We start from the raw sequence: 27,525 nt of genomic DNA, 5'->3' as shown, positions 1-27,525 counted from the left end.
CGTGTTGCCTAAAGTCTAAGTTATAGGTGGTGAAATGGTGAAGTGTAGTAATCACTCGACTGCAATCGATTCAATGGAGTTAGGTTGGAGCGAGATTGAAGACGTGCAAGACTTGTATTGATTTCGGAATTCTGGGAAGATAGTGGATACAAGGAGAGCTCACTTTTTATAACAAAAATTTGTTCATAGAGATGCTCTGATATCAATTGATTTAACTGGTGGTACTCAACATAGGGTGACATACGTGCGGCGCTACTAGTTTCATAATTAAGATAGGTTAAATTACTTTAAAGATACAATTATTTTATGTGATCTCAAATTAAAACGGCTATTTATTTAGTTCGCTCTTTGTTTCACAATCAGATTGTAGTTTATAGTTCAGAAATTCGTTCCGGCTGAATTTCAAAATCTTGTTAAGCGTTTCGTCTTAATAAAATAATTTGTTTGTCAAAAAAAAAGGGTTGGAGCGAGTTTATGAACTACTACTTATTTGACAAATTTCTAATATTTCAGCGAATGTAGAAATATAATTAACAGAATACTAATCTTTTGATTAGAGAAATCAAGCCGTGAAATATTAAAACTAAGCGTGATGGTAATAGTCCGGCGAATTTGACAAATCTGCTCTTCTGTCTGATTCCTTAATCCCTATCAACATCGATGCATGTTGTTTATAGTGAAATCCACCTACTACTATCTTCCAAATTCATCTCAATTATTTATTCTCCCATCTATTTATTACAAGCTTGTGCTGCTACGCTTCTCGCAATCTTTTGCGTGTGCCATTTGTTTTCTCGATTATCATTCCACAAGATCATCAAACCCCGGTTGCAGTCCAATTATATCTTCCCACCTCTACCTATGAATTACTTTAGTAATTTAATTTAAGTTAATATTATTTTTTTAAGTTTTGAATATTTTATGGTATCATATAACCGTGATCAAGAACCCCAATAAATTTTAAAATATTTCTAATTAGTTTCTGATTAATCTTTAAAAATATTTTGGCAATTCATGATCATATTCTGATCTATTACAAGTTTTCAATTTATTGATTAAAGTTTTGATAAATTCCAAATTGATAATTTGATTAATTAGATAATTTAACCGATTAGTTCAGACTGATTTATGACCGTTAATTAGCCAAGAAAAATAAACCAGCCACCAGGCCAGCTCTTCTAAAAAAACTAGCCCAAGATGAGAAAACTAAGTTGATGAAAGAAAGCCCATATTCGGCCCAAAGATTTGTTGTATGGTTTAGCTCGACTGAGAGTGAACTTTCCTGTTTTAAAATTTTGAATTGTAATAGACCCGTTGCTACTCCCATCATCTCTTTCTAGTCCTTAGAACAATTTCGTCTCCGAGCTTGATCAGATTCTCATATCATACACAATGAAATCGAGCATCTGCAAAAAATCCGATAATTCGAAAACCAAACCGAGTGTGAAGAAGAAACAGAGCACACCACTAAGATCAATTCTCTGTTTGAAAAACAGAGCCAGCCTGAAGGAGATCGAAAAGAAAGAAGATTGTTTCATTCTTGATTTCAACCCCGATGAGTCTCTTCGTAAAACCCATGTTTCCAACAACAATGATGCTGAAATCTCTGTTGTTGCAGAAAAAGGCCAGGTTTTTATGCTTTTCAATATCATCTTGATCGCGATTGGTGAATCAGGATCAAGGTTTTGATAATTGAATGTGTTTTCTGAATATGCAGGTGGCTTGCAGAGATTTTCCTCATTCGAGGCATAATTGCGCCAAGTATCCGTTCAATAAGACCAGCCACGAAAGCTGCTGTCGATTCGTAATCCGCTTTAACCACTTCTTGATCATTCTTAATTTTTCCAGAATTGTTGTGTACATTGTTATTCATCTTGTGTTTGAAGTTGTGTTTTGTTCTGTGATTTGCCTGGTTGCAGTGCTACTGTTTCGTCTGCGATACAGCGGCTCCTTGCGTGATGTGGACCGGATCCAACGGGCATTGTCATGTTGTAGATAATGAAGCTGGGAAGTTGCAGAGGAGAGCTGCAAAACGGTTGCAAATATTGATGCAAGCGGTCCTTAAAGCTAACGGATTGAGTATATAATCAATTTAGCAGCTTGAGTAGTTCATATTACTGTTAATTTTATGTTGTGTTTGGTTGGGGTGAATGATTTCGGAAGGAATGGAATGAAAAAATAAACTATATTATGAACAATTGTTAAGAAATTTTATTCTTTCCTTCATTCCATTCCTTACATCATGTGCTAAATATTACACCTTCAATTTGAGATGGAATGCTCCATTCTTTCTCATCCTCAATTTCTTCTCAAATATCATCATAGCAATTTTGCACTCCCTCAATTTTTTTTCAAAACTTTCTTCCTATCTCTATTCATTTCAAGTATTTTTTACTCACTGCATTCCATTCCATTCCATTCTCCCCAACCAAACACAACATTAGATATATGGGTTGGGAATTGGAATCTAGATATGATTTGCAGGATGAGTTCTTATCATCAAATTAGGGTTTCTTTTGCCCCTATGCACTGAGATGTAATCATCAATATGGCATATCAGTCCCATTTTGAATATTATAGATATAATATTTCGGATTATCAATTGACCTAGAGCCTCTGTTTTTTCTTTGTACAATTCTTTGTACTATTACTGTTAGCTTGCACTAAATTTATTGAAGTAATACCGATCTTAATTCAATCTGATTCTCGGAGGCTGGAGAGCTCAAGTGATTGTAAGTTGAACCATGGACTTGGGTCAATCTAAAGTTGAGGGTTTAATAGCTTTCAGTTACTCATGAGAGATCTTACATAAAAGTATAAACAAAACAAAATTGTCATTATGATTATATAACAGACTAAGCTGATTACAATTTCCCTGAACTATGCTAGACCTACTTATCAGTAGTACAGGCACAGCAAATAGATTCCAACAGTGGTGTTTCTCTTCTTAGTCATATGACACTAAGCAAAATAATTAGACATTAGAACAGAGCAAAATTACTAGCATAAAGAGTTGCCCAGATAGAGATACCTCATGACATAAAGCAGCCACAAAAGGCGACAGCTACTAGTACCACTCCCAAAACAAGAAATATATGCAGTGCCGAGGATATGGAGCTCAGAAAAGGAGGAGCCTTTGAGAACATGAAGGAAGCCTTTGAAAATACATTAAAACTTGATTCTTGAGAATCTTGTTCATCCTGATCGTGATCCTTTGCAGTCTCACCTGTTGAAGAAACAGCATCTGGAGCAACATCATCAGCAGAAGTTTGCTGGTCCTTGGCATCTTTCTCCTGCACGTTTTAATAAAATGGAAATCAGAATCACGCACAAAATATAAAAATTGGCTATTTGACTCGTAAGATATCTTACCTCAATAAGCGGAAGTTCTGCTTCAGCATTTTCATCTGTAAGGCTGCCATAATTTGATCCAACTTGAGGGTTCATCAGCAAACGGATTCTTCTTGGGGCAGTTCCATGAGCCATGACATTCTGGGCACTCTGTTGAACAATTTTTGGTTGGCGAGACCTTATTTTGATTCCATTACTAGTAGAAACATCAGTAGACGAAACATCCGCTCTATTTTGCATGAGTTGCATATTCCTTTGTGCTTCTTCGTTTCTAACTTCAGGAGCTGCCAAACCTATCGTAGATCTTAACATCATCGTGGAAGGTATATTTTGCTGAGCCTCCATGAGAAATCCATCCTGAAGATATCCTCCTGAATCAAGCTGGATTTCCCAACGAAAAATAAAATGGTATATCCAAAACAAAAATGAGAAAGTTACACAATTAACAAGTCAAACCAGCTGATGAATGATTAATATATTATTTTTGATACCTGGCCATGCAATAGTTCCATATCTGATTCACTGCCAGATCCGCTACCCTTGACAAAGCTCCCATCTATTGAACCAATGTACTTCGGGCTCTCATTGCCAATAGCAGGAATAGGGTGACTGGCAGAATCTTCATATGAACAATCATCAGAAGTCGCCAGAATTGAATCCAGGAACGATGCAATATCTATATCCTCATTGTTGTCATTTCCCAAGACTGTAGAGTTGTGATAATAGTCTTCCATCATTTGCATATGACACGGGGAAAAGATTTTCGAATCATGATCTGGCACTTCACTGAAATCACCAAAGGCATTTTCCGGGTCTGGATTGGGCTGCATTGTATAACACACACACATATAAGTACAAGTATCCAAAAAACACATGGCTTCATTAGTTCATTATTGCTCTAAGAGGAGAGCAGTTTTGTCTATTTTACCTGGATAGACGTCATGTCTAACAATTGACCATCAGCTTCCTCACTAATACAGGTATTGCCTTGAAAGCTGTACTGGTCAATTGTTGATGGGGTTTCATGATTAGTTTCATAACCATCAGGCTGTCTGCTCAACAACTGGGTTTCTTGTTCTGACAAGGCATCTTCATGGGAGGGTTTAAATACAGTAGGAGATAGAACGACCTGTTCAACTTCTTCACAATTTAAGCTTTCACTCATCTCGTCCTGCTTCCCATCATGCTTCTTAAAAAGACGGCACAGGACGTAAGGACTCTGCATCAGGAAATTAGATATATCAAGAAGGATATTAAGATCTCAAAACATAGAACCATGCTCTAAGAAACATAAAACAACTTAAAAAGAAAGTTATACTGTGTAGAAAAGTTTGAAGTAAACACTCAATTAAATTAATACATTTATCCACATATTTCAGACAACAGTGGGAGTAGTTGTTATTTCTTCAATTTTTTTTTTGAGGAACTACCACACATTTCCAGAGCTTCAATCCTCGGGTTATGAGCTGCCCCACCCATAACCGGGTAAATCCAGACTCAACTACTAAAGGAAAGGGTGCCAAGCATCTCACGAGAGAGTCGAACCTTGGGCTTACCAACTGAGCAAACCCATAAAGCTAATTCTTCAAATTCCAATATCAAATTGAACCAGTTTAAACACGCCCTTTACATTTAGGGGGTATAAGATTTACACGGAACTGAACACCACTCCTAGGAGTGGAGATGGTTTGTCAATGCAATAATAGAAATAGAACAGAATGCATATACAATAAACACCAGATACATAACAGCACAAGGAGGAAAAGATTAAACAATAACAAACAGGCAAGAACAGGAAATAACAAACATGTAGTACAATAACAGAAGAGTAAAAGGGCTTAAAGAAGATAACAAAGGAAACTTTGTAGAACTTGGCCCCAGGGCCGTGCCTGAGATTTATTGTGCCCTGTGCAAAATGTAAAAAGTGTGCCCTAATACTGCTCTAATAGTCTAAAAATATAAGTACATGAAAGAATAAAAATTGACACAAAACTGTAAAAATCATATCACAATTAAAGTGCATAAAATATTTTTTTCATATTACAAAAATTAACTGAAAATTGTTGAGAAATAAAAAGAGTACATAGATAATATAAAATTATCTGAAAATTGTTCTTCTAGCATTTTTTGAAGCAAAATCACTAATAATATTTTTATAATCTACATTCTCTAGCAAACTATTTTCTATGGATAACGGTGCTAATCCATTCAATCTCTCCTGCGACATTGTTGACCTCAAGTATGATTTCAGCAACTTTAACAATTTTAATTTATATTAGAGGTATACTTGTTTTAAAATTATATAAACCCATTATTCAATGCATTTTATATTTAAATTACTTGTTTCATATTTAATATATATATATATATATATATATATATATATATATATATATATATGCATGTATAAATTAAAAATAAATATAATTTAAAATAAATTAGTTACTAAAGATTGAATCATTATTTTAATGATATAATATTGTATATGGTCATTAAGAAAGAAAAAAAATAGTATAAGTAGAATTTTAATGAAGTCATTGAAGTTAGCAGTTAAATTAGAATTTTACCTCGAGAGCAGGGTAACTTTTACAATTTTCAATGCCATTATTTTCAATGCAAGTATTTATTTCTATTAACATGATTATGATATTAGTATTTTTTTAGAATTTATATAACTTATTTAAGATAACATTTAAAAATTATCGAAGTGTATAATATTTTTTAATTTTTTTTTCATTTACAATTTTTTAATCTTAAAAATAAAATTTACTTTTTTAGCTATTTTTTTTCATTTTGACTATACATATATATAAACCTACATAAAAAAAATGTGCCCCTGATATTTTAGGGCCCTGTTCCGTCGAACACTCTGCACACCCTCAGGCCCGGCTCTGCTTGGCCCCCAACCCCCTACACTACCAGCGGCCAGCCACTTGGACCCCCAAACCCACAGTACCAGATGTGTCAAACCTATACAAAATTAACCCCTCAAATAATGTGTCTCCAGTAAATTCATTAATTCCTATATGAAGGACTTTCTAGCCTCAACTGTTCATCTCAGATACTCCACAGCCTTTCCTTCCTCTGAACCTCACCCCATGACACAACTATACTCTCTATCCCCGGGACAGCCGACGTTTGTGTACTTGCACTATACATCTTTAATGTAATGATTTATGGCTTCAATACTAAATTTGGCAAGCTTTCTTCTGCAAATAAAAAAAACTCAGTTCCACTTACCCATTGTGAGCTCTCCATTTTCTCTCACACAACACCTTACATTTACAGATCATAACTTCTGGTATCACTATAATGCAGATACGAAGATCTCATACATATGCATATATTGAAAAAGGTAAACAGAATACACATTTCATGCTAAGAATATAGCCAACCCAAATATTCTATGACACAAACACAATTGCTCGAGAAAATAGTCCGCAAAAACTGGGGGGAGGGGGGGATCAAATGTGTACCTGTCCAGGACGTGTACCACTAAGCGCTTCATCAGTTGCAGAATACTCATGAATAACCCAATGAGTCCTCTCGCCCCTGGGCGCACGGCCCGTATAGAAGACTAGTGTTTTCTTCCTGCCAATCACATTCAGCCCTTTCCCAGACTTTATAAACCTGTCTTTTCCAGTTGCTTTCCAGTACCCGGCCACAGTAGCTCTGTTGGCTCGCTGCCCGTTCTGATACTTACGATCCTTGGGGCAGAAAAAGAACCACTCATTATCAATTGAGTGTATCAGCGACAAATCTGCAAGTAAATCAAAATAATCAATTATCAAACAATAGAAACTCAATAAAAAAACAACCTTTTTCGGTCTCAACACAACAGAAACAACCTATTTTTAATCTCAAGAACATTCAATTATTGAGTTTTAGCTGAACTTCCATTGATTCATGCAGTATATACCATATAACACACATAAAAATCCCAAATTTAACCTAAAGACAAGCGCAACATAAATTTAATTACTAATTAAGCATAAAAAGCACTAAACACACATAAATAAATAAAATTATACCAGGTAAATCCCAAGGCTCGCATTTACAAACATCAACCTCACGAATCACACTAACTTCACTATGAAATCCATTGATTTTCAATCTCAGATAGTGATTTATCAGCTCTTCATCGGTCGGCCTGAACCGGTATCCAACCGGCAAATTCCCCTCCGGTCTAACAGCCATAGCATAAAAAACAAAAAAACAGTAAGGAGCGAATATGAACCAATTGAAAGTGGAGGATAAACCCTAGGTATGATCAAATCGGGTCGGGTTAACTTTTTGTACACAAAAGGGATGAACAAGGTGGATAATAATTGTAGGATTTGAGCTCTGTTTATATACTGTGTGAATTTGTGGATGAATTTCCGGGAATGGGGCCGGATACATGTTAAAAGTACAGTTATACCCCTGCTGTTGTCCATATACTGTAAACGTGGCGCAGATTAAGCGGGGGTAGTGTGGGGAATACAGCAAACGCGTACTGTGGAAGATGGGAATTATTTGTCATTGTGCCAATGTGTAGATGACACGTGGTACAGATAGTTACTGGGAAGTGGATTAGTAATATTTACAGCTGGTTCTTCGGTTAAAAATGAGAGAGAGGATGGAAACACCGTGTACTGTTCATAGATAAACTCCATCCGCTTCAAAAAATTTATGAAATTCCAATTATCCCTTTCAAGTTTCATATGTTCATTAATCGTTTGTTATTCAATTCAGTTTTATTAGACATATATATATATACACAAAAATTTTTTAAATCATGAAAAAATTTTAGGGGTGTATTGGATTGGGATTTTAATAGATTATTTTTAGTTTATGAATTTTATGTTATTTTGTTTTTTTTTTTTAAACGTAGGAACCAGCAGGCGCTCTGCTCTCTTCGGGAGTCGAACCTGTGACCAAGAGGATACATGTCCTCTCTTTAACCAGCTGAACCAACCCTTGCGGGCTGTTATTTTGATTTTGTACGTTTTTGATAAAATGTCGCAGAATTATGAGATTTAAGCACAATGCTTCAAAATCTCATGGATTTTAACGTGATTTCAAAAAACTTAAAATACACCGAAAAATGTCACAAAATCCATCATTTTATGAAATCTAAAAAAATCCATCAGCATTTGAATACCACCAAATTTTAATGGATTTTAAACAATCTCAACTGAATACCATCGAATTTTAAAGTGTAATTTGAAATCTCAATTGAATACAACCAGATTTTGTTGCATAATTTAAAATCTCAATTGAATACCTCAAGATTTTAATGGATTTCAAACAATCCCAATCAAATACCTTCAGATTTCATAAATAAAAAAAATGTTATAAAATCCCAATCCAATACACCTCTGTAAATGTATGTTTTCAAATAAAAATTAAAAAAAAAACTTGTATGAAATTCGGTTTGTATTCAACTGGCACCGCTATTATATATTGAAATGATATAAATCTTATTTATAATAACTCAAAATCACATTTTTAAAAGATTATCAATTCAACTTCATACTTGGCATGTTTGGGAATCTGAATTTCATTTGAAATTGTGGATTTGATGAAATAAACTGTTTGGGAATTCGGATTTTGATTTCAATTAAAATTCACACATTTAAATATTAGTAAAATATGAGAATTTGAAATGATAACTCAAATCCTCTCATTTGAAATCCATCATTTGAAATGTGTAATGTATATTTCCAAATGACCTCTTACATACAACACCCTGCACATTCATCAAATTTCAAGTAATTTTTTATTTTATATTATTTTACATTGACCTAGTATCAGATTCATCTAATTATTATTTATAAAATATTGAATTAAAATAATTGCAGTAATTATAGAAGATTTTATTGAGAAAATAATCAAAAGAATAAACGATGCAAGAATAAAGGGGGTTAGATCGATAAAAAAGATGAAAATATTAAAAACGGATAAGTGACGACTAGAATTTTTGTTAATATTTTTTTCACAACGTAAGATTTGTTTATTTAAATAAGTTAACATTAGTATTTAATAGTTAATATATTGAAATGACGGATTAAACTGAAAAACTCGAAAATTTCTTGAAATAGATCATGGTATAAAAAATTTACATGTGTCCAATTAAAGATAAAAAAAACTAATTGAAACATTTATTTATCGAATAATTTACATGAAAGGATTAATTAATTATAGTTAAAACAGCCAATTCAGTTAAATAATCAAATATATTTAATTTAAATTTTAATCAAATATATTTTTAATTTTTAATTAAATATATTAAAATTTAATTTAAATATATTTAATTCAACTATTTCACTAACATGAAATTTGTAATTGTAGCAACTTCAATGCGGATTGCCAATGCTTACTCAGCACAACATTCTTGATTACACACACGTCTATGTCGGGGGAGTTACTCCACGTATTGCTTGACGTAAAATAGATAATGGATTTGTTTCTGTCTTTTGTTGAATTTTTTCACGACTCGATAGATAATTTGATAAGCTAATGATTTTTTTTCCGTATTTTAGAATACGGTTAACCAACATGTTGGGTGCGGTACGTTGTGGTTTGCACATTTAAGATTACATTTTTTCAGTTGAAATTATGAATAAAACTTAAATACATGATAATTAAAAAATTATAACAAATCTTATATAATATTTATCATTTCCGAGTTACAACAACTACCAGAAAATGTAAACAAAAATATAAATAAAATAAGAAATGAGTAGCAAGAGACAAGAGACATATTATAATAATATAATCATTTTATAAAATTTGACATAATATTAATGCTATATTTATAAAATAATAATTAACTTACCATTTGAAGAATTTTAACAAATAATACTCCCATGTCATATTTTAGTTGTCACATTTTTATTTTTGTTGGTCAAATTGACTAGATTTTGAATAAAGATTATAAGTTACTCTTTCATTATTTTAAAAAATTAAAAATTACGTCTTAAAGTAGATTAAAAGTTATTTTCAGTGACATTTTTTTTTATTTTTCAATTGATAAAATATTAATAAATTTTAGTTAAACTTTAGTCAATTTGACCGGAACATAAGTAAATGTGACAACTAAAAAAGAACGGAAGGAGTATATAATATAACTAATATGAGTTAAGTTCAATGGAGACCACATTTTTTCTGGAGACCTGGAGACCACATATGTTCTGCAAGTAAAATATTTCATAAAAACATTGCAAAACGTATAATTTTACAAATCATGTTATACGAAATCATTATTTCATTTAAAATCTTGAATATCATATAAGTGTTACACGTGGAACATTACAAAATGTTTTGTTCTATGAAATATGTTTAGTTTGCAGAACATTTGTTCAACTTGCAGAACATACATTATCTACTTATTAAACATAGATGATCTTCAACAATTTTAGTGAATACATGATATTTGTAGAACATATTTTACAAAATAATATATTTTATAGTGTTTTGATTGCTGAACATACATGGTCTCCGAGGTCTCCGATGAAATAGCGGTCTCCATAGAACTTTCCTCTAACTAATATATATAAAATATAATTTAATTCAATTACTAGTATATTTATATATTTCTATATTACGATACGGTTTAAACAACGATGTGTGTCAATTACCGTAACCACGTCGCATGGCGCGGTTCGCTTTTTGACAACTCTGGAAGATCTTTTCTCCAAACAAATCTAATCCCAAATACAGTATAGGCGATCCCATAACATATGCACGTGAATTTAATGGAGGAGTTCCGGTCAAGTCTCCGCACCGTCCACTCGCGAGTCGCGACTGTATATCACGCGGCAGCTCCACTAGGAGAACTAGGAGAATATTCGATGCATCTTAGGGTGTTTGTTTACGATTTAGAAACCCAGCTTCTGTTTTGCGAGCACTTATTTCTATAATAAAAAATAAAAAAACACTTTAGGATTGCTAATTTCTAACTTGTACTACACTATTTAATTTAAATAAAAAGTATTTATTTAAAATTAATCTAAATGGCCTTTTAATTTTTTATATTTTATTTAGAATACACATTTATAATGAATTTAGACATTTCCAATTAAGAAGTAAACAATTTTCTATATTTTTAAGTAACTTCTATTTTACTTCATGAATTATGATAACAGAAAAATTGATTTAACTGATGCTTATAAGTTTAAATTATAATAGCAATTATTATTTAAATTAAATTTTGAATAATGTGAAATTCAATTTCCGATGAATTGGTAATGTTGTTCAAAATTTACAAAGTTTTAAAATTGGTGTTAAAATTATGATGAATTTAAATCTCTAAAATACTATTCTAATTGATTTATATTTCTGAAATTGAGTAAAGATAATAAACTATCGAGAGATCTGAATTTAAGTTATTCAATATATGTAAAACACACAATAATTTTTATCATATATAAAAAATAATTATTATAATTTCAGCAAATACATGACGTAAACTGGGTGACGAACCTAATAAGATATAATTATTTAAAAAAATAAAAAAAAAAGAATCAGAATTTAAGCATAATTTGAAGTGAATTTCACCTAAATTTACATATCATCCACTTTCCGTTACCAAACAAACAGTCTACACCAGAAGCGGATCACCTTGTGTTTTTCTATAAATATCTTCCTCATTTCTCTCCACTTTTTTGGCATTTCAGAGAGAAACAAAAGAGACAGAGATAGAGCGAGAGAGAGAGAGAGAGAGAGAGCGAGCGCGAGAGAGAAGTGGATCTCTTCTTATCTGTTTACCTGGTTAATCTTTCTTTCTCTTTTCAACTCTGAATTCCTCCTATATAATATATTTAATATCTTTGTATGTGTATGTGCAGCTGTTTCGAAGAATGTATGTTAGATTCATGATGTTCCAGTAGTTTTTAGATGTAATCTATTTATGAATTGCTGATATATTGAAGGTAGTGTTGAATTTGTGTGTTGAATTGGATTCGTGTCGTATATTTTGCCACGTTGACTTTCTAGGGTTTACACTTTTTCTCCTTTTCAATTCTTATTATTAATTGTTTATATAGTTGATTATATTGTAGTCTATCAGCTACCTGTACGTTATAATTGACTGATGTGATGATAAAAATGGAGCAAGTATATGAATAGTTTACTGTTCTAGCCGGGAGCCTTGAACATAGCTTATACAGTAGCTTTAAGATGTGTTGTGGAAATACAGATTATTTTTCATAGTAGATCTTGTTGATGAACAAAGTGTTGGGAGTCACAGTGAAAATCACAGCAACAATGTATAGAGCAGTTATATTATATAAACAAGTGTAGGCCAACGAAACCACAACAATATAGCATGCACGAAGATCGTATATACAATAATCAGTGACTGATAAATTACAAGAAAAGAAGAGAAAGGCGCACCTTACACCGTCGCTAGAATTAGTATACAGAACAGCTGAGTCGCCTAGCCCTTCGATGAAGACTAGACTGTTCTTGAAGTGATTATTGCCCCACTACGCTGTGATGGGTAGTCGCAATATCGCTCCCAGGATAAAACAGCACAGACCGAACCGCTCACAGACACGAGTACGATCAACAGCGATCAACACCTCAGTTCGCCCGAGAACAGTATGTATATGTGTATATATCGGAGTAGATGGTGAGAGTGTAAGAGAGAAGAATGAGAATGGTGTTTGTGTTTTTCCCGTGTTACAACTCAAGTGTCGAGGCTCACTATTTATAGTGAGGCCAAGGCACCAACACACCGTCCAGATTCATCTGTCCAGGTTCAATGAATCTGTATCTGTCAGACATTCTGACCAGATTCATTTGTCCAGGTTCAATGAATCTGTATCTGTCAAACATTCTGACCAGATTCATTTGTCCAGGTTCAATGAATCTGTATCTGTCAGACATTCGGACCAGATTCATTTGTCCAGGTTCAATGAATCTGTATCTGTCAGATATACCGACCAGATTCATTTGTCCAGATTCAATGAATCTGTATCTGTCAGATATACTGACCAGATTCATTTGTCCAGATTAAATGAATCACATTCTCATTTCAAGCTCTTTCAAGCCACTGTATTCAACTCTATTTCTCAATGGATTTCACTAAGAAAATGTCCCGGAAATTACATCAAGAACATATTAAAAAATATGCTTTAAACTTTCCATTTTCTAACAATCCCCCACAAATCCATATAGATATGCATATTAGTCCTCATCATGACTTGTTTTTCAGAGTAGGTACCCTTCCGGGTTTGAACCCTCCTAAGTCCCCTACTTCGATGGCTACCGGATATAGATGGATTGTTTCACCTTGAATCTCTATCCGTTGGGTGTAACCACACTCCATAGACGACGACAGGTCAAAGGCTATGGTGCCGATCTACGGCTTTGAGACATTAATGGTCGTGTCTCGATCCTGTTCGTCGAATGTTTCAAGGAATAACCCTTTCCTCTAATTGCGACCTCACAATTACATTCGCTTAGCTGGGCATCTCCAGAGATGTACTGCAACCATCTCGTCAAATGACTTGACCCCATTCAGAGTTCTAAAAACTCTTGCTATACTTGCAGTGTCAGTACCTTTTAGGTTTGCAGGGGATAGACTCAGATGCATAAGTATCTATATTGTAGTTAAAGGTACTACCGATCCACCCTTACAGCTTGTTTACCACATTGAATACACTTTGAGGGATCTCCTCTCAGATGTATTGGGTTCCCGCTGTAGATGAATCATGATGGGTTATCAGTCCCATCCCCAACCTTGACTTAAGGACAACAGCATGCTCAAGCCCTTTAGTCAGTGGATCAGCTATGTTATCTTGAGTTCCAATGAACTCAATAGCAATAGTCCGATCAGACACCAAACCCCTTATAGACTTAAGTCTAACTTGGATGTGTCTCTTTGTTTTAGCATTATACTTGACACTTCTGATCTTGTCGATAGTTGTACGGCTATCACAATGAACAGAAATTGCCGGTAGCGGACGACTTACTACAGGTAACACAGACATGAGTCCATGTAACCATTCAGCCTCCGTACCCGTGGCATCCAATGCACACAACTCGGCCTCAAACGTAGACCGAGTTACTATAGTCTGTCTAGTCGACTTCCAGGATACTGCTCCACCCGCAAGGGTAAACAGATATCCAGTCACTCCATTGGAACCAGACTTCTTAGCTATCCAACTTGCATCACTATATCCCTCAAGCACACTCGGATATCTCCTGTAGTGCAACCCAAGATATATGGTGCCTTTCAGATATCTAAGTACTCTATCTAGAGCATCCCAATGAGTTCTGTTTGGACAGCTTGTATATCTTGCTAACTTAGACACAGAATATGTTATATCTGGTCTAGTACCATTAGCAAGATATTGCAAACTACCAATAATCTGAGAATATCTTAACTGAGACACAGGTACACCTGAAGCATTCTTGATAAGAGCAACTTTTGGATCATATGGTGTACTAGCAATTCTACAATTTGAATAACCATACTTCTCAAGTATAGATTTCTCTATATAATGAGATTGTGACAAGGTTATTCCCTCAGTTGACTGAGTCAACTTGAGTCCAAGAATCACATTCGCCTCACCCATGTCCTTCATTTCAAAGTGTTTTTTCAAGAAATTCTTTGTCTCGTTAATAATCTCAATATTGGTTCCAAACAGTAGTATATCATCCACATACAAGCACAACACAATATGTTCATTTCCTTTAACCTTATAGTAGACACACTTGTCATTATCATTAACTATAAAATCAAAAGTCAAAACAGTGTCATCAAACTTTTTGTGCCAGTCTCTAGGTGCTTGTTTCAAGCCGTAGATGGATTTGACTAACTTACATACTTTGCTCTCATTGCCAGATGCAACAAATCCCTCAGGCTGATCCATATAAATCTCTTCTTCAAGATCACCATGAAGAAAAGCTGTCTTTACATCCATTTGATGGATGATAAGACCATGTACGGAAGCCAATGCTACAAGCATTCGGATCGTTGTCAATCTTGCAACAGGAGAGTATGTATCAAAGTAGTCAATACCTTCTCTTTGCCTAAAACCTTTAGCAACCAATCTAGCTTTATACTTATCTATTGAGCCATCTGGTTTCATCTTCCTTTTGAAGATCCACCTACATCCTATAGTAGAACACCCAGGAGGGAGGTCAACCAACTCCCATGTTCCGTTAGAAACAATAGAGTCAATTTCACTCTTCACAGCGCCTTTCCAGTGCCTAGATTCCGAAGAATCCATGGCTTGTCGGAAAGTCAAAGGTTCGTCCTCGACATTGTAAGTGATAAAATCACTTCCAAAGTCCTTAACTACCTTTGCACGCTTGCTCCTTCTAGGTTCCTCAACTTCATTAGGAGTAGAGCTACTAGTAGGATCTGCCCCCACATTTGTCATCTTTTCCACATGATCGGGAATAGAACTAGATGTGTGAGTAGGATCAACACTAGAAGAACTTTGAGGTATACCAGTCTTCATAGGGAAGACATCCTCAAAGAATGTTGCATCACGAAACTCAACTATCGTGTTTGCCACTATACCATCTATGTCAGATTTTAATACTAAAAATCTCATAGCTGTAGTGGTTTCGAGATAGCCCAGAAAGATACAATCAACAGTTTTCGGCCCTAGTTTCTTTCTCTTGTGTTCAGGGACAAGTACCTTCGCAAGGCACCCCCACACATGAAGATACTTTAGACTAGTTTTCCTGCCTTTCCATAATTCGTAAGGTGTCTTGTCCATATGTTTCAGAGGGACTCTATTCAGAATATGGCAAGCCGTATTCAGAGCCTCCCCCCACATGTACTTGGGCAACCCCGAATTAATCAACATACTGTTAATCATATCTTTAAAAGTTCTGTTCTTTCGTTCTGCCACCCCATTAGACTCAGGTGTATATGGTGGAGTCACCTCATGAATTATACCATTGCTCTTGCAAAATTCATTAAAGGTGTTTCCCGTATATTCACCACCTCTATCAGATCTCAAACGTTTAAGTACTTTACCAGTTTGTGTTTCAACTTCAGTTTTAAATCTAATGAATTTTTCAAGTGCTTCATCTTTATGTTTAAGAAAATAAACATAACAATATCTACTACAATCATCTATAAAGGTAATGAAATATCTACAGTGTTCCTTAGTCAACACACCACCAAATTCACATATGTCCGAGTGCACTAAATCTAACAAGTCAGAATCCCTAACCACACTATGAAAAGGTTTCCTTGTTAGTTTAGCTGTCACACATACTTGACATTTAGTTTTCTTATCAATGGCATGCTTTGGAATCAACTCTAAGTTCATCATATTCTTTAGAGCACCAAAATTTAAATGACCAAGCCTAGAGTGCCACAAATCGGATGATTCAATATTATTAACAGAAGGAGAAGCAATATCATTAATAAAACCGCCTAAAACAGGCTCCACATTTATTAAAAACAAGCCGTCTGACAAGTAGCCCTTGCCAAAAAACACACCAGTCTGAGTAATAACTACTTTATTACACTTTAAAGAAAGTTCAAAGCCATTTTTAACTAAACAACTTCCACTAATAATATTTCTACGAATCTCGGGAACATGATGCACTCTAGTAAGGGATAGAACACGCCCTGAAGCAAACTTCAGGTCCACGTTTCCTATTCCACGAACTTGAGCCGCACTAGCATTCCCCATCGTCACTGTCATCCCATGAGCCTGTTGATAAGATACAAACAGAGTAATATCAGCACAAATGTGCACATTAGCTCCCGTATCAATCAACCACTCATTAGACAGATAAGTGGAAAATAGTTCAGGGTTGTACTTAACATACCCGTCATTGGTTTCAGAAGCAACAGCCTCACCAACAACCATGTTAAGCACAGGCCCATCAGTGGTTCCAAGCACAGTATTTGCTTGTGCTACCACCTCAGCTTTCTTTGCTTTCTTTACAGGACAGTCCTTACTCCAATGACCAACCTGTCCACAAGACCAACATGGTTTGTTGGCCTTTGATTTCTTAGCCTTGCCCTTGTCAGTTTTGGGCTTAGTGTTCACCTTCTTAGCGACAGACTTTCTTTTCTGTCCCACAGTCACTACATTGACCTTCGAGCTACCAGATTCAGTTGGCATCACATGTCCCTGTTTGGACTTGTGCTGCTCCTGCACAGAGATGTCCAGCATCAGGTTAGTCCAAGTGATCTCTCCCTTCTGCCTTTTCAGGGAGAGTGCAAACTCTTCCCAAGACTTAGGGAGTTTTTCAATCACAGACATAACCAAAAACTTTTCAGGAAGGTCCATTCCGGACTCCTTCAAAGCATGCACCAACGTCTCAAACTCATGCACCTGCTCAGTCATGGATTTTGTATCCACCAGTTTGAAGTCCAGGAACTTAGCCACAGAATACTTTTCCAACCCTTGCGAGTCAGTATTGTGTGTCTGATCAAGTTTCTCCCACAAGGTCTTAGCAGTGTAGGAGTCAGATGAGTAAACATCGAACAGAGTGTTCGTTAAGGCTGCTAGAATAGCAGCCCTAGCCACCCCATCCTTTTCCTCCCACATAGCATAGGCCTTAAGGGTTTCAGCCTTTTCCTGTACCACAACTGGTTTCTCATACTGCAACACCGGCCATAGACCCTTAACCGTAAGCCACAGTTTCATCTTTTTCTGCCAACGAGAAAAAGAAACTCCCCCACCGAATTTATCAGGAATACCTGATAAATCAATGGGCTGTGGAAAACGATACGTAGTCCAATCGATGTTACTAGTAACACCAGACCCAGAACCAGCACCACCACCAACAACAGAATCCGCAATCTCATTAACCATCTTGCTTACTACACAATATAACAGATAATCACTTCAAGATTGTTGGGAGTCACAGTGAAAATCACAGCAACAATGTATAGAGCAGTTATATTATATAAACAAGTGTAGGCCAACGAAACCACAACAATATAGCATGCACGAAGATCGTATATACAATAATCAGTGACTGATAAATTACAAGAAAAGAAGAGAAAGGCGCACCTTACACCGTCGCTAGAATTAGTATACAGAACAGCTGAGTCGCCTAGCCCTTCGATGAAGACTAGACTGTTCTTGAAGTGATTATTGCCCCACTACGCTGTGATGGGTAGTCGCAATATCGCTCCCAGGATAAAACAGCACAGACCGAACCGCTCACAGACACGAGTACGATCAACAGCGATCAACACCTCAGTTCGCCCGAGAACAGTATGTATATGTGTATATATCGGAGTAGATGGTGAGAGTGTAAGAGAGAAGAATGAGAATGGTGTTTGTGTTTTTCCCGTGTTACAACTCAAGTGTCGAGGCTCACTATTTATAGTGAGGCCAAGGCACCAACACACCGTCCAGATTCATCTGTCCAGGTTCAATGAATCTGTATCTGTCAGACATTCTGACCAGATTCATTTGTCCAGGTTCAATGAATCTGTATCTGTCAAACATTCTGACCAGATTCATTTGTCCAGGTTCAATGAATCTGTATCTGTCAGACATTCGGACCAGATTCATTTGTCCAGGTTCAATGAATCTGTATCTGTCAGATATACCGACCAGATTCATTTGTCCAGATTCAATGAATCTGTATCTGTCAGATATACTGACCAGATTCATTTGTCCAGATTAAATGAATCACATTCTCATTTCAAGCTCTTTCAAGCCACTGTATTCAACTCTATTTCTCAATGGATTTCACTAAGAAAATGTCCCGGAAATTACATCAAGAACATATTAAAAAATATGCTTTAAACTTTCCATTTTCTAACACAAAGTATTACCCATGATTGATCTTTTTTTGTTGGTGAAGATTAATTAGAAAATGTAAGTACTCACACTCACATTTCCCCCTTGGGTAACTAAGGAGTAAGGACGAGAGACATCCACCAGGCTAACCTTGCATAACGTGTAATTATAAATTGAGATCTGATAGTACTCCTGTTACTGACACAAGTATTTATTGTTATTATGTGTGTGTGTCTGTGTGAAAATGTATTGGAATGATTAAGTGAGGGTAAATAGCTACATTAGTGAAGTACCTTTTTGTGCAGAGTTGATTTAAGTTTTTTTTATAGATTTATGGACTGTTACAATTAGACAATAGATGAAGCAAATCAGTCATTGTTTATGGTGCAAGTCTATCAACAAGTTAGGAAAACTAAGAAACACATTATTTTTAGAGTTTAATGATCAAGTCAAAATTTGACAGTTTCCCATCTTGTTTTGGGCCTGCAGAACGGTTTGGACAAGGATTCTGGTTGTGCAATCTTCTGTTAATCTGTGAGGCTTGCTGATATTTCTAAGTAATGGAGGTATTTGGAAAATCTATGGTTACGATGCCAAGTAATGTTATATATCTGTCAACTATTCTGGGCCAGGATGGGCTAAACTCTGTCCACAAGTGCGATTGGAAATGTGAAAATGAAAATGTGTGTGGAAACATGTATCGCTGCAAACTAACTGGAACCACTCACATCTGTGACAAAAACTGTAACCAAAGAATTTTGTATGATAACAATAACTCCCTATGCAGAGTTAGCAGGCATATTTTCCCATTAACGCCAGCTGAGGAACAGGCTGTGAAAGGTGTGCGTAGAAAGCTTGATGCTGAGAGTTCCCCCTCAGATAGTTGCACTTTTAAGCGTAGGCGGAGCGCACAGTTTCATCCCTCTCCTTTTGAGAGATCATTCTCTGCTGTTGGTCCAATCTCCAGTCAAATTGGAGATGGCATGGACATGAGCTAGACTGCTAGACATTATGCTTGACAAACTCCTATCCTCTTTTCTTTTTTTCCTTTTTCTTTATGACTCAACTCTTTCGGGCAAGAATGGTTATTTGTGCTTAATTTAGGCATTTCAAAGGCAGATGTAATCATCTTGCCCATCTGTGGGAAAAACTTTTATTTGAATCGTGAATGTATTGTAGCACTCCGATTACCTAACTTCTATAGGAGTTTGGATATTCTATATTATTGTTAACTTCTATTATTAAACCCAAGTTACAGGTGAAGTTGCTCTGGTAGTATAATTATGCTAATTGCAGTGTGCTTTGCACGAATTGATAGTTTTAAGGATTGCCCTTATTTTGTCTAGTCTACTTTGTTAACGCTTTATATATTGTGTTATTGTGTCTTACATATGTTCATTCATTACTTGACAGTATTTTTTCCTTCTGGAGACCTGTACGCAGTTTCTTAATATATGTATTTTTGGTTATACCTTCATGGCTTCACAGGATGTAGCTAATTCGGTTCGTGGTTATGTTTATATTACACAGCGCATAAGTTAAACCTCCTTGATTTTGACTTTGGTGATGTCTTGTACAATTTCAGGTTCAGCAGGAAATACCAGTTCAGCTGCACTTCTTTTTTAGTTTCTACAGCTGTTATTTGTTTATAGATTTATATGAATTCCTAACTTGGCCTTCTGTTTCATGTCTCCTGAAAATAATGTGTCATCTTGCAGGCTAAAGCATATACTTCTCTGGAAACTTGCATAGAGTTTAATATCATATCTTAGTAAATTATGTGGAGTAAGTTTTTTCTGACTTCTCTCTTCTGTGTTCCTTTTTTTTTTTCCCAGAAAATTTCAGACGGAGTGAGTATTTGTCGCAGAGAACCATTTTTTGGCACATATTATGTCTTTGAACCCCTTGATTGGAAACACTATACTGATGGACCATTTGAGGACATTGCGTAAATGTGTTTTCGATAAGGTGCAAAATCCCTCGTAATGACTGCAGTTTCTGCATAAGCTCAACTTCGATTGTGTGAAGGTCCAAAAGCCTTTGCCAATGATGACTGATTGAAGTTTCTGCATAAGCTCGGGTTCTATCTTACTAGTTCTTGAGTTCTGATTTGCATTGGATATTGACTAACCAACACTGCAAGAATGTGCTGAAGAGCTTTACCATGATGTGGCTGGATGAAGTATGTAGCTTTTCGGTGTTCATTTAGCCCATCTTTAGCTTATGCGGCAAGATTTTACATTAATGTTTTATTTATAGTTTTGCGATGATAAAAGCTCTTCACCTGTTCATTGACTGTTTGTAAATATATGTTATCAAATTCTGAATGCAGTGTTTTTAGGATGTTCAATTTAATTAGGATCGTAAAACCTGCTGACACCAACTTTTGTGTGAGTTTGTTGTTTCTTTTTATATTTTAGGAAATTCTGTGGAGTAAGTTTTCTTCTGACTTCTCTCTCTCTCTTCCTTTTTTTGCAGGAAAACATTCAGGAGTGAGCATGTACGACAGAGAATCAGGAACAAGTTCTTTGTCCACATCATGTCAGTGAATGCCTTTTCGGTGTTGGAACTGACAAACCATTTGAGGACATTGCCTAACTGTGATTTTGATAAGCTGCAAAGCCCTTGTTTCTGATTGCAGTTTCTGCATAAGCTCAACCCTGAATCTAGCCTAAGAGTGATTCCGCGAAGGTGCTAAAGCCTTTCTTAATGAATACTGATTGAAGTTTCTGTAAGCTCGTCTTCTATCTGTACCAGTTCTTAAGTTTGGTTTTGCTGAAACAAACTTTTGGATATTAGCAAACCTACAAGATTGTGCTGAAGTTTTACCATGATGTCTTTCATTTAGCCCAGCTTAGCTTATCTGGGAAGATTCTACATTAATGTTTTACTCATAGCTTTGCTACTAATTCAACACAGATCCTTAATTTGTAAATGTTTGTTATCAAATTCTCAGTGCAATGTATTTTGGGTGTTTATATATTTTAAAGCAATCTCTATTCAATTAATGTTATATGCCAAAGGTAAATTTACGAACAGCCTCTGGGAAAGTTGTGTTATCTAAGAAGACATGTTGGTGCCGACTGCCAAATGTTGTAGATCTGACTTGTATAAGTTGGCCAAGTGTGGTTAGATCAAATACTTCAAGTTGAAGACCATGTTTTGTTAATGATTCTCTACGTAGTTGTGTATCCATCCTTTCCCAGTTGCCTTTCGTCGATATCCTCCTTAAATTGCCAAAGAAAGGCATTGCTTCTTGGCAAATTTATTCCAACTTTCTGACAAACACAATCTTAAGCCTAAAAGTAATCTCCCCGCAAATAACAAAAAAAAAAACACTACAACATTCTGTTCACATGAAGCTTCATACCAATTCCACAATCTATATATTTGCATTTCTAGAATCCTATGTACAAGAAAAAAGTGCATTGTACAAGAAAAAAGTGCATTGATTAGCTAACTTGCTGTTAATCAGATGACAATGAGCATGAGGTCCATGAAAGTAAAGACCGGTTTATTTCTGCTTCTTTTTTGTCATTTCGTCTGTTTCGGATCCTGCACATTTACCATAACAAACTATTGCCGATACACCATATGGCCTGGCACACTTTCTGGGGCAGGAACACCTCCGCTTCCCACCACAGGATTTGAGCTGCCGTCAGGCAAAAGTGTGAGCATCCCTACTATTCCAGGATGGTCAGGCCGAATCTGGGCAAGAACGGGTTGCACATTCGATGCAACAGGTACTGGTACATGTCGTACAGGGGACTGTGGAGGAAAGCTGGAATGTGGTGGCATGGGCGCCACTCCACCCGCCTCCCTGTTTGAGGTGACCCTTGGCCATGGCAACGAGACAGACTTTTACGATGTCAGTCTTGTGGACGGCTACAATCTGCCTCTTGTAGCTGCACCTCGCAGCATCAACGGTGCATGTGATGCCACAGGCTGTGCTACAGACATCAACACTGGTAAGTCATAACCATTCTTCACTTAATTACAATGCATATGACCTTAGCCACTACTTCTCTACTTTTGTTACAAAATATAACGCGTAATTTTTCCTGTTTAATGAAAGCAATTTGAAATTGAGCAGGATGTCCCAAAGAACTTCAGGTTGCTAGTGAAGACGGAGGGGCAGAGGGTGTAGTTGCTTGCAAAAGTGCCTGCGAGGCCTTTGGACAAGACCAATACTGCTGCAGCGGGGAGTTTGCAAACCCGACAACGTGTCAGCCGTCTTTCTATTCAACCATCTTCAAGACAGCCTGTCCGAGGGCCTACAGCTATGCATTTGACGATGGAACCAGCATCTTTACTTGCAATGCTTATGAATACAACATCATTTTTTGCCCAAACCCCAACTCGTAACTTCTCTTTTCTTCTTTTTTCCTGTCTTCGACTTTTACCAGTGGTTGCAAATTGCAATGTACTCTTGCTAATAAACTGGTTGACAATGCAGGATGAAGGGATCGAATGATACAGTAATATCTCCACCAATACAGAAGAACAGCAACAAAGAGTTCTCCGGGGGACTCGTTTCGTCGTCAGACATCCTCGTACCGTTTCCTGTATTAGTCATCCTCCTGATTGTGATACTGTTGTAGAGACTGCTGGTGGACGTAACAGCTAAACAGCCTCTCATCTCTTGATTGTAAAGTTGCAAGAATCACAGTGAATTAAAAAAAAGGGGGAGAAGAAATGAAGACAATATTCGATTGAGATTTTAATGCATTGTTTTTAGTCTATGGATTTTAATGGATTGTATGGGATTTATTTTTTGCGGATTCTTGATGAAATGTCGCAGAGTTGATAGGATTTAGGTACAATGCTTCAAAATCCCATTGAATTTGGTGGGATTTCAAAAAACTTAAAATACACTGAAGAATGCCATAAAATCCATCATTTTATGAAATGAAAAAAAATCCATCAGCATTTGAATACCATCAGATTTTAAAGCATTATTTAAAATCCCAATTGAATACCACTAGATTTTGTAGCATAATTTAAAATCCCAATCGAATACCTCAAGATTTTAATGGATTTCAAACAATCCCAATCGAATACCCTCAGATTTCATGAATGCAAAAAAATGCTTTAAAATCCCAATCCAATACACCCCTCTTAAGTTGTTATTGATAAGTGGTATTTATACACACTTATAGGCCTTCATTTCCGCTTAAATTGGTTGGTTGTACTTAAGTGTTTAGTGTCTTTTGATGTGTTTTTATTGTTTTTCTGTGCAGGTCACGAGTTGAGGTGATGAAGTGATTTTCTATCATTTTAGGTTGGTTTTGGTGCATTATTTGCAAGAATAGAGGATTGTGGATTCACCGCGACTTGGGATTTTGTGGGTATATCTTCTACAAACCCTCACGAGAGCACACTCGTCCACTAGAGCTATCTAGGGGTTTAAAGGGCTTGTTGCATGTGCTAAATGCAACCGTGATCACCTACGGAAGTGGTACTAGAAGCGAGGAAGGACATGCACGCGAGAACGAGCGAGAAACGAAGAAACGGGGCTGTCATCACAGACAGTAGCGCGCCCGCGCTACTTGTTAGCGCGCCCGCGCTACTAACTGCTGCAACTAGCGCGCCTGCGCTAAGTTAGCGCGGCCGCGCCCCGCAGAAGTTCCCTGGGCCGATTTTTACAGCTTTTTAGTGGATTTTCGCAGCGGTCGAGGCCCGGTTGACTTGGTCAATGTATTTTTATTTCTCGTGTGTAAAACCCTAGCCTCATAGAAGTAGTTTGAGTAGAATAGAACAATATCGTAGTTTTCAGTTAATTATTCAAGCACATTATCAGTTGTATTAGATCGTTCTTCGCGAGGAAGTGACAGTTTCGAGCGAGATCGTGAACTTCAATCTGTAACGTGTGATCTTTATTATTAATTCAAGCATTTTTATTCCGTTTAATTCTTGTCTTTTATATATAATGCTTTCATTAGAAACCATGATGTCGATTAGTTCGATTATGAACTAACCGCCTTCATGGGATTCTAATGGATTTATCGATGTAGTCTAGTAACGAATATTAATTACTTGATTGTGTGACATACGTTGATTTCTTTGCATGAGCCGTGCTTATTCTTCTTAGGAGCGTAGCTAACTTCTAAGTTGTTTGTTAATTCTTTCTGAAGCGAGAGTGGATGATTGAATTTAGAACTATGCCATGTAAACATAGGATTATGTGAATGAAGCATAATTTGTGGTAGACTTGAACTATTTTTATCACCCTGTGTAATCACGATAGACGACTTGCTATTAAACCTCTTTGCTTACACTACCGCTATAGAGATATAGGGTCTGAGCTTTGTTGGTGTCCATGAGATTTCTATCTTAATTGTGGATTTTGATTGGTATGATATGTGTGCAACGAGAGTTGGCATGTATTACTTTCGTGTTGTCTGATTAGGATCAACAGTCGCTTGTTAATCAGTAATTTCAATTCTAGATGAATTCGATAATGAAGTTAGAATCCCATGTGTTTTCCTATTCTGAATTTGATTAGTAAATTTAGTTATTAGTATAAAAGAACTCATCCTTGTTAATCGTCTTAGCAGTGAAAATTACTCATACATTGTTGCATAGGTGCGTATTCTTAATTCACCAGTCTCTGTGGGAACGAACAAATATATTACTTATGATCACGTGCGCTTGCGTGTAGATTTTTGCGAACAAGTTTTTGGCGCCGCTGCCGGGGACTCGGTGTTAATTAATTAGTTTATGTACTTGTCATCAGTGTGCATTAAAATTCACTGACTAGGATTCTATTCTCTTCTCACTTTTCTTCTTTTCTTTATTTCAGGTACTTGGGTCGCGTTTATGCAAACACGTTCTCAAACCCGTAAGGAAGCAATGGATTCATCTTCTTCTTCTGATTCTGAACCAATGAATTATGCAAGGACAGCAGTTGGTGTGGCAGCACGTGAATTTTCTCGTTTGAACATCAATGATAATAAGGCTGACATAATTGAGCCAGCGATATCAGCCAGTGGTATTCGCATCAAGCCATCAATCATTCTCAAGCTGCAAGATACTATTCAATTTGGGGGGTCAGTTCTTGAGGACCCAAAACTGCATCTCAGGAATTTCGAGAAATTCATTACTGCTTTGGATTTTAATATCGGACCTAAGGATCTGGTGAAGCTGAGACTCTTCCCATTCACGCTACGTGATGTAGCAAGATCGTGGTTTATCTCTCTCTCGGCAAACACTACTAATAGCTGGAACAAGTTGGAGAAAATATTCTGTACAAGGTTTTATCCTCTAATTAAAGTATCAGCTATCAAAAACACTGAAGGTAAATTCTCTCAATTCTCGGGAGAATATCTTTGTCTAGCTTGGGACCGATTCAAGAAGATTCTCGAAAATCTCAATGAAGATGACATGCCTCCTGGAATGGCAATTCATTACTTCTACAGAGGTCTTAATAGTCAATGTAGAGCAGTGTTAGACGTTGCAGCTGGAGGAACTCTTTGGAGCAAGAGCTTTGATGAGGCTTACGAGCTGATAGAGAACCTGGCTGCTGCTGAGCACAGAGACCTAAAGTGGAAAATTCCAAAAGAGGAAGAATCAGAGGAGGATGAAGCGGTCGAAGTCACTCAGGAAAATCAGATGACTAATTGGCACAGAATTAGAGCTCATTCAGACTCAAATTCTAATGCATGTGGAGACACTTGTCCTCTACTCTCGGCCAATGCAAGTAACCAATCCGTAATTCAATCATCTGCTGATTCAACATTGAACGAAGCACAGTACCGAAGGATAATCAGGCGTATTGACGCGGTGGAAGAACGAATTGGTCGTTTTGCTGATATATTAACGGACTCTCTTGCTGAAGCATTCTTGGCACTAGATGTTACTGTTACTTGGGATTCGTTTGGTTATGGAACGAGGTATCCTCCACAGGATACTTCATCGGAATCAGATTAATTCTGGACTTCACGTCGAGCTAACGACGTTAAACAAGCGCTTCGTGGGAGGCAACCCACGCATTGGAACCACATTGTACCATTGTAAACCTCAAAAACACAAAAATCGAAAAATTCAGCCCCCGGGTGTCAGACACTAGCGCGCCCGCACTAGTGTCAGCGCGCCCGCGCTAAGTTGCACAGCGCGCCCGTGCTACACTTAGCGCGGCCGCGCTACTGACTGCCGAGCCAGGCGATTTTTCGCCCAAAAATATTTTCTTTTCGTTTTTAAAAGCCCACAATCCTAATTTTGCATGCCTAGCCCGAAATACATCTTATTAAACCCTAACTCAGCTCTCCAATCCTTATATAAACACAAAACCCATCTCCAAATCCCATTATAATTCTTTAAACCCTAATTATATATACACATCCATACACACAACCTTCATCCAATCTCTCAAACCCACTACACACAAATCTCTTGCAACTCTAAATCTCTACCAATGGCACCCAAAAGAGCCCGAAGATCACAAGGA

At 36.5% G+C, this 27,525-nt stretch overlaps 4 protein-coding genes across 7 annotated transcripts; 3 read left to right on the top strand and 1 right to left on the bottom strand.

The window, feature by feature from the left end:
• Window positions 1-1,127: 1,127 nt before the first annotated feature.
• On the top strand, window positions 1,128-2,608 carry LOC108217326 (RPM1 interacting protein 13). 2 transcript variants are annotated; one of them, XM_064091153.1, is made up of 4 exons: window positions 1,128-1,629; window positions 1,718-1,804; window positions 1,920-2,130; window positions 2,445-2,608. In XM_064091153.1, exons 1-3 carry the CDS (start codon window positions 1,393-1,395, stop codon window positions 2,085-2,087), a joined length of 492 nt encoding a protein of 163 aa, XP_063947223.1. In that variant the 5' UTR covers window positions 1,128-1,392; the 3' UTR covers window positions 2,088-2,130; window positions 2,445-2,608. The 2 variants fall into 2 exon arrangements, with proteins under 2 accessions (XP_063947223.1, XP_017245650.1); XM_017390161.2 differs by having other exon boundaries at window positions 1,920-2,608.
• A 209-nt stretch (window positions 2,609-2,817) lies between these two features.
• LOC108215645 (NAC domain-containing protein 62) lies at window positions 2,818-7,690 on the bottom strand. Of its 2 annotated transcripts, none has more exons than XM_017388174.2 (6): window positions 7,383-7,690; window positions 6,828-7,111; window positions 4,280-4,570; window positions 3,843-4,175; window positions 3,373-3,732; window positions 2,818-3,293 (listed from the first exon to the last, which is right to left on the bottom strand). In XM_017388174.2, the coding sequence occupies exons 1-6, from the start codon at window positions 7,546-7,548 to the stop codon at window positions 3,033-3,035; spliced, it is 1,695 nt and encodes a 564-aa protein (XP_017243663.2). In that variant the 5' UTR covers window positions 7,549-7,690; the 3' UTR covers window positions 2,818-3,032. The 2 variants fall into 2 exon arrangements, with proteins under 2 accessions (XP_017243663.2, XP_063947221.1); XM_064091151.1 differs by having other exon boundaries at window positions 4,481-4,570; window positions 7,383-7,683.
• An 11,949-nt stretch (window positions 7,691-19,639) lies between these two features.
• Window positions 19,640-22,068, top strand: LOC108219012 (uncharacterized). Of its 2 annotated transcripts, XR_010291241.1 has the most exons (2): window positions 19,640-21,261; window positions 21,558-22,068. XR_010291241.1 is itself a non-coding variant. In XM_064091712.1 (1 exon), exon 1 carries the CDS (start codon window positions 19,640-19,642, stop codon window positions 20,075-20,077), a length of 438 nt encoding a protein of 145 aa, XP_063947782.1. In that variant the 3' UTR covers window positions 20,078-21,262. The 2 variants fall into 2 exon arrangements, 1 of the variants encoding a protein (XP_063947782.1); XM_064091712.1 differs by lacking the exon at window positions 21,558-22,068 and having other exon boundaries at window positions 19,640-21,262.
• A 137-nt stretch (window positions 22,069-22,205) lies between these two features.
• Window positions 22,206-24,038, top strand: LOC108219011 (pathogenesis-related thaumatin-like protein 3.5). The gene is made up of 3 exons (XM_017392238.2): window positions 22,206-23,047; window positions 23,173-23,440; window positions 23,536-24,038. Exons 1-3 carry the CDS (start codon window positions 22,555-22,557, stop codon window positions 23,678-23,680), a joined length of 906 nt encoding a protein of 301 aa, XP_017247727.1. The 5' UTR covers window positions 22,206-22,554; the 3' UTR covers window positions 23,681-24,038.
• The last annotated feature ends 3,487 nt before the right edge of the window (window positions 24,039-27,525 follow it).

The sequence above is a fragment of the Daucus carota genome, chromosome 4 (assembly GCF_001625215.2).
Source record: "Daucus carota subsp. sativus chromosome 4, DH1 v3.0, whole genome shotgun sequence".
NCBI classification, from domain to species: Eukaryota; Viridiplantae; Streptophyta; class Magnoliopsida; order Apiales; family Apiaceae; genus Daucus; species Daucus carota.
Note: the sequence above shows the minus strand (reverse complement) of the source record. Positions and strands in the feature narration are given on the sequence as shown.

Coding starts and splice junctions, on each gene's coding strand:
- LOC108217326 (XM_064091153.1), top strand. CDS start 1,393: ATGAAATCGAGCATCTGCAAAAAATCCGATAATTCGAAAACCAAACCG. Junction 1,630..1,717: donor TTGTTGCAGAAAAAGGCCAG/GTTTTTATGCTT, acceptor CTGAATATGCAG/GTGGCTTGCAGAGATTTTCC. Junction 1,805..1,919: donor ACGAAAGCTGCTGTCGATTC/GTAATCCGCTTT, acceptor GCCTGGTTGCAG/TGCTACTGTTTCGTCTGCGA.
- LOC108215645 (XM_017388174.2), bottom strand. CDS start 7,548: ATGGCTGTTAGACCGGAGGGGAATTTGCCGGTTGGATACCGGTTCAGG. Junction 4,176..4,279: donor TAGACATGACGTCTATCCAG/GTAAAATAGACA, acceptor TATACAATGCAG/CCCAATCCAGACCCGGAAAA. Junction 3,733..3,842: donor TGGAACTATTGCATGGCCAG/GTATCAAAAATA, acceptor TGGGAAATCCAG/CTTGATTCAGGAGGATATCT.
- LOC108219012 (XM_064091712.1), top strand. CDS start 19,640: ATGGAGGTATTTGGAAAATCTATGGTTACGATGCCAAGTAATGTTATA.
- LOC108219011 (XM_017392238.2), top strand. CDS start 22,555: ATGACAATGAGCATGAGGTCCATGAAAGTAAAGACCGGTTTATTTCTG. Junction 23,048..23,172: donor TGCTACAGACATCAACACTG/GTAAGTCATAAC, acceptor GAAATTGAGCAG/GATGTCCCAAAGAACTTCAG. Junction 23,441..23,535: donor TTTTGCCCAAACCCCAACTC/GTAACTTCTCTT, acceptor TTGACAATGCAG/GATGAAGGGATCGAATGATA.